We start from the raw sequence: 12,277 nt of genomic DNA on the forward strand, positions 1-12,277 counted from the left end.
GTAATTTCCATCTAAATAAAACAGAATTTGACATGGTTAGACTATGTACGTATTTATGGTCATGTGGGACAGTGGCTGAGATGCCCTCATAACAGTACTGAACATAAAAGAATTATAATAATAATTAATAACTCAAAGCTACACCAGTTGATAAGTAAACTGAATTCAATAAAATGAAATAAAATAATAAATAGTGCAGATGCTAATGAATTGACCAATAAATTATTAGACCTGTTAAATGAAAATTTTGAAGCATGTAGTTCTTACGCAAGGGCAAAACATACTAATGTGGAGAAAAAAAACGCATCTGAAAGCGAAAAAGCTTTACAGGTCTGAAATCAAGGCAGTAAAGTGCAAAGGAAATGATATGTATTCTCAGCTCAGAGGGTAAATACAAAGTTGCATGGGAAGTCATTAAAACAGGAATAGATAGTGATATACACCAGACACCAATTCCAACTAACACTCTATATGCAAATTTTGTGTAACCTCACTTAGATGACTAAATTGTGAAGGATGTTAGTAAGACAGAGACACTAGTGCTAAAAACAACAGTTAACGGAAAGGCATCTTACTACATCAGTCTTACTTGGACAATAAAACACAGTTACAATAAATAATCAAAAGTTAGAGTTTCTTCCAGATGTAAAGGTTATAACTCAGTGATCTGTTCCTGCACCCTTCCTTTTCATTATTTATATACACAATTTACACAAGGTTGTGTGACATGATGCAATGCTATATAGAGGTTATAACGGTACAGCCTCCCCAAGGACTCATATGAAATGACCGATACCAGTTTTTTTTTTTTTTTATATGTATTCAGATAGTTATCAGACAATTCAGTACTTCCTAAGGCCTTGTTTGTGTGTTCATACATATATCATTCTGTCCTATTTGATAAAAAACTTGATATTCATTGCCAAGGCATGTGGAATGTTCTGGAAGGATGTGCTTTGTCGTAATTATCGGTGGATTGTTGCCATTGATAAAATTATGTACACATACTAAATTAAGTAGTGGCGCTGATGAAATCGACACCAACATCGATGCATCCATCTTTGAACTAAGCTAAGATTATCCTACCCAGACCTTCGTCATTCAAAGAGCTCTGGCACTTTCTGGGGTTGGTTAATTAATATTGCCGTCATCTACCTCGGGCTGTCGAGCTTCAGGCTCGACAGACGGACGCCTTGGCAGGCACCAACACTTCTGGATCTTGGCCTGTTCCATGGACCCCTGCTATGACTGACTCTTTCACTGCCTTCAAAAATCTTCTGGCCGAGGCCTGCACCATCGCGCATCCTCATTCCAATGCGCAGCTCTTCATCACCACAGATGCGAGCGATGCTGCCATCGTCACTGTCCTTAGCCAGACAATCGATCGCCACACTTCGCCTTTGCAGTTCTTCTTGTGCAAGCTTGCCAATGCACAATGGAAATATTCCGCATTTGACAGGGAATTGCTCGCAGTCTACAGAGCGATCAAGCATTTTAGACTGATGAGGGATGCCCTTTCTGTTTTAATGGACCACAAACCCCTGGCTGCGGCCATAACAAACCCATTGGCTGACCTCGCAACTTCAGATATGTGGACTTTATATCTCAGTTCACCACCTATGTCAGACACATAAAGGGTGCTGACAATATAGTTGCTGATTTCCTTTCCTGAGTCGACACCGTCCATTTGCTGTTAGACCTCTCTGAACTGCTTAACCTCCAACCCGTCGATGAGGAGAGACAAAACCTGATTTCAGACTCTACCTCTTCACTACACTTCATCCGCACCACCTTCCCTGGCATTTCTGGTGAGATCTGGTGCAACGACAATATGGGCACGTTACACCGCCTCATCCCAACTATGCTCTGTTGAGTTGTCTTCAACGCATTGCATAATTTAGCCCACCCCAGTGTTCGTACGTCCACCCACCTTGTAGCGGAGCGCTTTGTGTGAAGAAATGTCAACAAGGACTGCTTGCAATGGGCATGCTCCAGCATCGTGTGCCAATGCTGCAAAGTACACAAGCGCACTTCACCCCACTCGGCGCCTTTTTGATTCCTCCTGGGCACTTTCAGCATATTCATATTGACATTGTTGGCCCTCTCCCCCCCGAATGGCTTTCGTTACGTTCTCTCATCTATCGACCGAACAACTCGATGGGTCGAGGCTGTCCCCCTCCCCAATACTAAGGCAGGAACTGTTGCTCGAGTTTTCGTCGAGTCATGGGTGTCGCGTTTCGAAAGTCCAGCTATCATCACGACTGACTGGGGCAGACAATTTGAGTCGGCCCTGTTCAATGAGATTTGAAACATTTGCAGCATCCGGCGCATCCGTACCACAGCATATCACCCGCAAAGCAACAGGCTAGTCGAGTGCTGGCACTGCACTTTCAAGGCAGCTCTTCGATGCCACGACACTCTATGGAAGGAGGCCCTTCCCCTTGTGCTACTTGGCATTTGTGCGATCTATAAGAAAGACCTAAAAGGCACAGTAGCCGAGTTTGTATACAGCCAGAACAGTGTTCTCCCTGGTGAACTTGTGCGCCCTTCTGCTTCTCTCCATCAGTCTGACTTACCTTCCTTCGTGGACTGCTTCAGATGCCACTTCATCAACCTCCACATCCCTCTGCCTGCCAGCCATTCCCACCCTATGGTTCACATCCCAAAATCTCTGGACAACTGTGAGTATGTCATTCTCCGAGATGACACCGTCCGCACTCCCTCCAACCTCCATATACCGGCCTGTACCGAGTTATCCATCGCTCAGCCAACACCTATGACATCCAGATGAAAGATTCAGCTTTCACAGTCTCTCTCAACAGACTTAAGCCTGCCCATGTCGAGCCTCCTTCTACCCCCCCTTCAGGCCACGACCATGCCACTCACTGTCGTGGCTCACGATGCTCCGACCACTCCCTCCACGTCGGACTTACTCGATCGAGTGACTTCCAGCTCTAATTGTCGAACTCTCCTCCGACCTTGCCCCCTACTCCAGTCTCACACACTCCGTTGAGTGACCACATGCTCCCCACGTCGAGCTTACCTATGATCATGCCCTCACCGCTGGTCCCTTCACCGGTCCCTTCGACCTCTCCCTCGTCACCTGCCTCGCCCTGTCAGGGTTTCTCACACCCCCCCCCCCCATCCCAAACGTGCCCTCACTCGAGGTGGTTGTGACTGTCCCCCCAGACATAATCCATGACATTTCAATAATATTACGAGATTATACACTGTTCGTTGTGTGTTTCCCTTCATCCAGTGCTCATGACACAACCTCTGCCATTCCCTGCCATGTGGTGAAATGTGTTCCCCTCTTGCCCGACATCGACCTGGACATGCTTTGTGTGTTCGCCACGCCCACCGGTGACTTCGTCGTCGTAGTCATCACTCCATTCCACCCGCAAACCACCGGCCTACCCGTTGCTGTACGACCAGCACGACGCCCGGCTTGCTTCAATGACTTCCAGGTTCGGTGGCCGAACCTTCCTTCACAACATCTGCCCACATCTGGCTCCTGCGGACCACCCCTGCCAATGCCTTAGTCACCCCCCCCCCCCCCCACCCCCCACTTCTCAAGAGTACTCCGTACTGTAGTAGGGAGGAGCTATGTGGTGCTGAACTTCTCCCTCAAAGTAACTAATCAAGAAACTGAAGTAATAAGTTCTTAGAAATAAATAACTAGTGACTGCAGGGATGTTAGCATGAAAAATCAATGCTTCTAATTAACAAAATGAAACTTAAGAACATTCAACATGAATCATTACAAGATGGCAACACTCATCATGTGAGGCATCAACCTTCAAATGTGCGATGCAACATGATGGTAGTGATGGAAAAATGTATTATGTGGTTTGAGACAAATGTACTGTAGAGAAGTGACAGTAATACAGCTGAAGATGTTTTATTCAGTCTGAATGCTCCAAGTCCTGATAATAAAGCAATAAAGCAGTCAAAGTATTACGATTCCACACAGACCAAAAAGTCAGCTGGGATATAAAAACAGGGAAATTGTGTGGGTCACTAAAATGAGTCATCTAACTGCTGTGCAAGTTTAGGAGCATTGGCAGTAATGAACTTGTATTATACGCATATTTTACTTTCTTCCACTCCCAGCTGAGTTTTGGAATACTCCAGCGGGATAACTCTGTATGCTCAGAGTCCGGGGAAGAGATTATTTCAAACAACTGGACATAATGATAGCACATAGCTTGTGCATTTACAAATGCTTTTTATTTGTTTAAAAAACCTAACTAAGTTTGATGCAAGGGGGGCAGTTTATGACCATGGCACAAGAAGTGGACACGCAATTAATGTGTCATATGCTAGTCTGGCATAGCAGCTAAAGATATCTTGGTCTTATCTACTTCAACAAATTAGCTGAAAGTGCCTATAAAACACAGGTAAATAAATTTAAAACTAGTATTGTAAAATGGATGAAAAATAAAGGAGTTTGCCCTTTTCAAGAGTTCCTCAAGTCTGTGGCAAATGACAGACATTTCTTATGAGAGTACACGATAAATAAATAACAGACTTTATTTTACAACCATATATGTCACATCATGTAGTTATGTTATTACTGTTTTGTACTTATTGTAATTTACTTGTTAATTAATTGCCTGTGCCATTTGCCTAAGTGTGGTACATTTATCTTTATACTTTTTTACATTTTTTTCTTTTTGTGATTTTAATTGTACATGAAGATACATAAAGTATTTGTATTTATAACTTACAGAGGTAATAGAGTTTGCTTTTTTTTAGTTGAATATAGTTTTCATCACTTTATCTTTGCCAGTAACTTTTGTATGTGCATATTGAACTTTTCTTCTTCAGGGAATCCACTGTATGATGCATTAGAAGAGGCTCAGTGGAGAGCTGAGGCAACACGAAGATTACCTAATCTTAAGAAGCTGGACGGGGAGCCCGTTATTAGGGTGGCCGGGACTGCACCTGCAGCCGATGCATCAGCTGATTAGTGGAGGGAAACCATTTGCACTGCAAAACTAAATAAAGCCTTTGCTCTATCAGTAGCAGTATTGTTATTCTTTCAACAATGTCCACGTGAAATATAGCAGCCTCAAAATGCAGCGTAGAATTTTATTTTCAAGCCCTGCCATTAAAAGAAAACTAAGTAATTAAGGAGTGAAAGGAATTGCACACACTCAAAAATACTTCTATTGAACAACAGCCTCATACAGTGGGATGTCTGGAAAAATACTCATAGGACAGACAAGCAGTAGTGATTTATGTGAAAAGCAATGTATTGGTTACTAAAATGAAAATTATAAAAATCTGTGTGCATCTAACTTTTGAAATGTCTTGTTGAGGTGTCAGAAACTAATTCCAGATTGGACACTATAGCATGCTCTGGTAATTTTAATGTATTAGTTAAACAAGTCGAGTTTGTCTTGTTATACTTTCCATGAAAATATAGATATCCGATAGGAGTAGACAACTTTAAAGTAAGCTTTGTAATTTCCCTCCTCTCGACCACTGTATTGAGTAAATTTAATTTGGCTCAACATACCATAGTATCAGAAGAAAATTCAGTCAAGAGAATTGATAAATTGAGAGACATAATAGCTGGCCAATATTTACCTTTGAAGTGAACCCTGTGGTACTGTCAATAGACACACATGTAAAAGTAAAAGTGATTCATTTCTTAGTTTTTGAAACTAATAGTTTCTTCCTCAGGTATCAGAAATGGAGAAGTTAGGGGAAGGACAGAAAGGTGAGGAAGGCGAGACTCAGATCAGAGGTAAAGTGGGAGGGAGGGTGGGGAGGGAGGGGGCACAGGACCATCTTACATGTCCTGAAAATCTTTGCATATTACACGATATTTTGACAATGTGGGAGCTACAGCAAAATCATGCACAAATTCAAAATGAAATAATTATTTATATTGTTTTAGTTTTGTTTTGAGTTGTCCAGACAGATGATATTTTCATCAAAAAGTGTTGCAAATCCAGATGTGTAACAAAGCTCTCTCTTCCTTAACAAGATACAGTCTCAATTACAGAAACAGTTTGTTAACATTTTCTGCCAGAATAAAAATTGTAATTTCGAAAAATCTTGCCACAATGTAATATGCCTTTTTTTAAAATCATTGCCCCCCCCCCCCCAATTCATCAAATTATTGACACTCTTTTACAAAGTAAATGAGCTGTCCTCCTTTCAACTTTTTTGATGTCCTCCATCAGTACTATCTGGTATGGATTGCATACCATGCAGCTGTGCCCTAGAAGAAGACAGACAAGTGTACTCTTTAGAACATCTACAAATGAAATGCAGCCTTTGGTTTACCTTCCCCCAATATTTTCTATGTGACAGTACCAAATTAACTTGTTTGTAATTGTGCTTTATTGTGCAAGTAAAACTTAAAGGAACATTTTAGTACTCATGTTGGGGATCTTGCAGTTTTATTGTCCAAAGACAATTGTCACATTTTGTACCATGCAGATACCTTATCAAAATCATTTTGTAGCGGATTTTCATTTCTCAAAGACAAAGGTGCCAAATGACAGCATCATCTGCAAACAATCTAAGAGAGCTTCGCCGACTGTTGCTAGATCGAGAAGATCCTGTAACATTTTGCTGTGAAATTCCCGATATAACTTCTGTTTCATTAAATAACTTCCTGTCAGCTATCACAAACTGTGACAGTAAATCACAAATCTAGTCTCATACCGTAGGGTAGTGCTACTTGCTCCAATTGTACTGCTTAAATATATTTTCTTTTCCATTCTACTCATTTATAATGCATGTACCATGTGTAGGCTACATAAAATTGCCAAGTTTTTTGTCATGCAGTAATTCACTATATTTTATTATTCACAGTATAATTCAGAGTCTGCCGATGACAAAAGTATAAATGGTTCATGTGGAAGCTCTTTATTTAAAGATATGTTCCTAATTTAGAATACCAGCAAACTGGGCACATCAAAATTCAGCACTGCTAATAACAGTTTGTTGTAAGACAGACATACTTATTTCAAAGTCCTCATTCGCCTCTATGCTTCAATAATTTTTCATTGTATGAAAATTTATTATTTGAAAAGCTGTTTTGTATTCAAGACTTTTCATGTTTTGGAATGTTCTAATCTTAAACTGTAGTTTCTCCCAAAATCTAGTGTTACAGTTTACTAGCCCTGATTTTTAAGGTTTGAAAAATGTATACTTTACCAAAACAACATGTTAGTGTAATTTTCTAATTGAAATGATTAACAAACTGTCTAGAACTCCTTGGCAAACTTTGGGAATCCCCGTGCACATTCAAACTTCCCTCCTATTACCTATTTTTTTGCCACTTCCTAATTACACAGCTTTCAGTTAAATAAATTTAATTCACTGCCTGTTGTGTTGTGGAGGTATTTTTAATTTTTCTGTCTCTATCTAAAATTTAATAGTCTCACACTTTAGCAGCCTGTCATTCCTGTCATACATGTGTCTACACTGCTCTGCAAAACTTAAGAACAAGATCTATTAAATATTAAGTAGAAACGAATGAAAGTGTGGAGCAGAGGTCTTCCAGTTGTACATAGAAACCCAGACGTCACACAACACTAGGTCAGCATGACTATAGTATCAAATATTGTTGGCCCTGCATCACGAGGCAGATTGAAGGAATCGGAAAAGACAGTGTCTGTTAATAAGCAAGCAGTTACAGTGCACTGTGGTGGCGCTCTACATTGTAGCATGACCTAGAGACATATTCTCAAGGGAAACTGGAAGGAGGATGAAGTGTGATCAGCCCAGCACTTTGATGTTGTTCACAGCATTGTTTCACAGAGCATTCTCAACCACAAGCACTGCTACCTGAAGGAGAGGGAATAGTCTACCACAGTCAACTACATCGGCAGATGACTGCTACACTTTGCAACAGACAGAAGGGGCCCACATCAGTCGACGAGCCAAATTGCGACAACATTTAACAGAACCACAAGGAGTGTAATCTCGTGCTCCGCAGTGACACTGTGACTGCAGTCTCTCTGCCTGATGACTCGTATGTTGGGTTTCATCGACAGCGGAACATCAGTGGCACAGTGCCAAGGACATAGGAGCACGACACCAGTGAGGAGTCTGGTTGCATGCTCTTCTCAGATGGGAGCAGATTCAGCCTAAATAGTGATTCTGGAGATCTCCTCATACAGCAAGAGGTGGTAACGCATAATGCACGCAGGATCACTGTCAAACACGATCCTTTATGTGGCCCAGGTTTTATAGAGTGAGGTGGCATAATGTTGCACAGATGCTTACAAATATTTAAATATTGTGCACTCACCAGTCAACATAACACACATGTGTACACCTTCCCAAGTGCATTTTTTCTGATAATCATTTCACCCTGACTTCATTTTTATGGATGACATTGTGTGACCACAAGGAACAGCATAGTTTGAGGAGCTCTTGGAATGAGGGGATATTCTGGAATGGACTGACCTGCCTGCTGCCCTCACTTAAATCCCACTGAAAACATGTGAGATGCATTAGTGACATGTGGTGCAGCATGTCCACATGCACTAATGACCATCCACCAATTGTTAACCGTGCGGATGGGGGAATGGAATGTTCTACCCAAAGAACTCTTTAGCAGCCTTTCTGCCAGCATGGAAGCACATTGCAGGGCACGTGCTGCTGTCCGTGGTGGTCACACGTCCCTATTAAGAACCGTGCACCTCCTTTTGTAATGTTCAGGGGGCCATTACACATCACACTGACTTCAGCATAATTATTCTCTGCCAATGGCTGAAACAGCAAATATCTACATCACAGCAGAATGTCTCCTCTATTACTTCTGTCACTGCTCCTGACTATGCAACGACGATTATGTACTTATTATTGTTGGTGTGTGCTTCATTTTTGTTGGAAGATGCATTCTACGTGCAAGAACTATGCTAGTGGATGACTAGACCAGAATGGTGCAAGTCTGACATGACTAAAATGGGACAGGAATACACGTCTTGCCAATTTATGTTGGTATGTGCATGTTGCAGCATAGCTGAAGAAGTGGTTCATACCACTTTAACTTCAGTCTCTGGTGATTGTGATATCGTGTGCATCATTAGTTTCAGAGGGAGCATTAGTGAACAATTGACACGAGCAGGGGAAAGGAATAGAGTAGAAGAAGAATGCGTAGCTTTGAGAGATGGAATAGTGAAGGCAGCGGAGGATCAAGCAGGTAAAAAGACAAGGATAACATAATAGATATTGAATTTAATTGATGAAAGGAGAAAATATAAAAGTGCAATAAATGAAGCAGGAGAAAGGGAATACAACCATCTAACAAAGGAGATCGACAGGAAGGGCAAAAGGGCTAATAAGGAATGGCTAGAGGGCAAATGTAAGGTTGTGGAAGCATATATCACTAGAGGTAAGATAGAGTGTTTATGCAGAAGAAATGTACTTGAGGACAACAGTGTGGAACTGGAAGAAGACGCAGATGAAAATGAGATGGGAGCTATGATACTGCATGAAGAATTTAACAGAGTACAGAAAGACCTAAGTTGAAATAAGACCCCAGGAGTAGACAACACTCTGTTAAAAATACTTATAGCCTTTGGAGAGCCAGCCATTACGAAACCCTTCCATCTGGTAAGCAAGATGTATGAGACAGACGAAATAGCCTCAGACTTCATGCAGAATATAATAATCCCAATTTCAAAGAAATCAGGTGCTGACAGGTTTGAAAATTACTGAACTATCAGTTTAATAAGTCACAGCTGCAAAATACTAACATGAATCCTTTACAGAAGAATGGAAAAACTAGTAAGGGCTGACCATGGGGAGGATCTGTTTGGATTCCGCAGAAATGTGGGAACACGCGAGGCAATACTGACCCTACGACTTATCTTAGAAGAAAGATTAAGGAAAGACAAACCTACGATTATAGCATTTGGAGAATTAGAGAAAGCTTTTGACTATATTGACTGGAATACTCTCTTTCACATTCTGAAGGTGACATGGGTAAAATACAGGGAATGAAAGACTATTTGCAATTTGTAGAGAAACCAGATGGCAGTTACAGATTCGAGGGTCAGGAAAGGGAAACAGTGGTTGAAAAGGGAGTGAGACAGGATTGCAGCCTATCCCAAATGTTATTCAATCTCTACATTGTGCCAGCAGTAAAGGAAACGAAAGAAAAATTTGGAGTAGGAATTAGATTTCAGGGAGAAGAAATAAAAATTTTGAGGTTTGCTGATGACATTGTAATTCTGTCAGAGACAGCAAAGAACTTGGAAGAGCAATTGAATGTACTGGGCAGTGCCTTGAAAGGAGGATATAGTATGAACATCAACAAAAGCAAAACAAGGGTAATGGAATGTAGTCTAATTCAAACAGGTGATGCTGAGGAGATTAGAGAAGGAAAACAGACACTTTAAAGTAGTAGATGAGTTTTGTTATTTTGGGCGACAATATAACTGATGATGGTCAAAGTAGAGACAATATAAAAAGTAGATTGGCAATGGCAAGAAAAGAGTTTCTGAAGAAGAGAAATTTGTTAGCATCTAGTATAGAGTTAAGTATCAGGAAGTCTTTTCTGAAAGTATTTGTTTGGAAGGTAGCCATTATGGGTGTGAAACATTGACAATAAACAGTTTAGACAAAAAGAGAATAGAAGCTCTTGAAATGTGGTGCTACAGGAGAATACTCAAGATGAGATGGGTAGATCACATAACTAAGGAGGAGGTACTGAATAGAGTTGGGGAGATGAGAAATTTGTAACACAACTTGACTAGGAGAAGGGATCAGCAGGTAGGACACATTCTGCGGCATCAAGGAGATCACCAATTTAGTGCTGGAGGGAGACAAAGAGATGAACACAGTAGGCAGATTCAGAAGGATGTAGGTTGCAGTAGTTACTCAGAGATGAACAGGCTTGCACACGATAGAGTAGCATGGAAAGCTGCATCAAACCAGTCTTTGGACTGAAGACCACGACCACAACAATAACAACAACAACAACAACAACAACAAAAGACTTATTGGAGAAGCCAACATAGAGGTGCCCTATTGATTCCAATGTTTTACCCAAACTATTCATTGGAGCAACACGGTGAAACTCATTTCAACATGAAACTTTTCTCAGTTTCAATACAGGAACCCATGCTTCTTATTACTAACCAGCACAATTTACCTCAGACTGAATTACTTAAAAAGAATGAAAATACTCCCTACGGATGTATGGATGTTATGTTTAGATGCTGTACTAAATATGCTTAGGTTCACAACACAGCACCAGAAACTACTTACAAGGTAGCAATAATAACTAATGAGTATATAAGTCTGCTAAGGAGAAGGGACAGTGATTCCTTGTTAGTCTAACTGAAGTCCAGCTACACACTCACTATACGTGCTTCATAATGCAAATAAAGGGGGAATATTCATCAGTGTTTGATGAAAAATGTGCCTTATCTCTGGCTAATTTGGATGAGATTAAAAGTACCCACCACCTTCTCCCCCCCCCCCCCCCCCCCTCCGCCTACCCCCTCCGCCAACCTGCTTTTAGTATAATTTTAGATAGCATGGAGCTGTCTTCACCAGAAACACTTATGCATGTCTTGAACACTGTGGAGGTAGAGGTGGGTCCGGTAATAGTCTTCAAAAACTGGTACTTTTGTTGTGATTTATTCAAGCTTTTGCTCTCTGTGGGTTCATGCTGATGATACACATGAGATTCTTTGCAGTATCACTCGACTGCAGATCAGGTTGTGTTGAACTGGTAGGACAAAAGAGATTGACCCTTCAGTGTCACTGTTAAAATGATACACATTAGCTATGCAGGGTTCAGATGACCCTGCAAAGCATCTATATGGTGACCTAATGGGCACTATTCTTGCAGGCAGGCTAGTCCATATTGGGATGTTTCACAAGAACAAATCATTGACAGCTCCTCTGAGGGCACTGTCTGCAAGATTGCATGAGTCGAAGAAGTAGTCAACGGCTGAGTATAAATACATTGCTGAGCTGAAGTGCAGCGCTTGCTCTCTGTTCATAGGACACTCCACAGTTCCTGTCCCTGTACCACTCGGTGCCCTGCTCATCACTATTGATGCTACCTCCCTCCACACTAGCATCCCTAATGTCCACGGCCTAACGCTGTTGAACACTACGTTTCCCGATACCCGACAGGTTCCAAACCGACGACCTCCTTCCTAGTCGGCGTGACCGACTGTGTCCTCAACCACAATTACTTCTCCTTTGAAGTTATTACCTACAGACAAATTTAGGGTCAGCTATGGGCACCCGCACGATGCCATACCACGCTAACCCTACTCGTGGG

The 12,277-nt window shown here is 41.4% G+C and overlaps 1 protein-coding gene across 4 annotated transcripts in view; it reads left to right on the top strand.

Moving 5' to 3' along the window:
* The window catches only part of LOC126325647 (dynein axonemal light chain 1), a 153,863-nt gene extending 148,392 nt beyond the window's left edge, over positions 1-5,471 (top strand). For all 4 annotated transcript variants that reach the window (XM_049995357.1, XM_049995270.1, XM_049995279.1 and 1 more), the window contains one exon: positions 4,831-5,471. In XM_049995357.1, the coding sequence (XP_049851314.1) occupies positions 4,831-4,973 (143 nt within the window). In that variant the 3' untranslated portion in view covers positions 4,974-5,471. The remainder of the gene's footprint in view (positions 1-4,830) is intronic.
* The last annotated feature ends 6,806 nt before the right edge of the window (positions 5,472-12,277 follow it).

This window comes from Schistocerca gregaria, chromosome 1 (genome assembly GCF_023897955.1).
Source record: "Schistocerca gregaria isolate iqSchGreg1 chromosome 1, iqSchGreg1.2, whole genome shotgun sequence".
In the NCBI taxonomy this organism is placed as follows: Eukaryota; Metazoa; Arthropoda; class Insecta; order Orthoptera; family Acrididae; genus Schistocerca; species Schistocerca gregaria.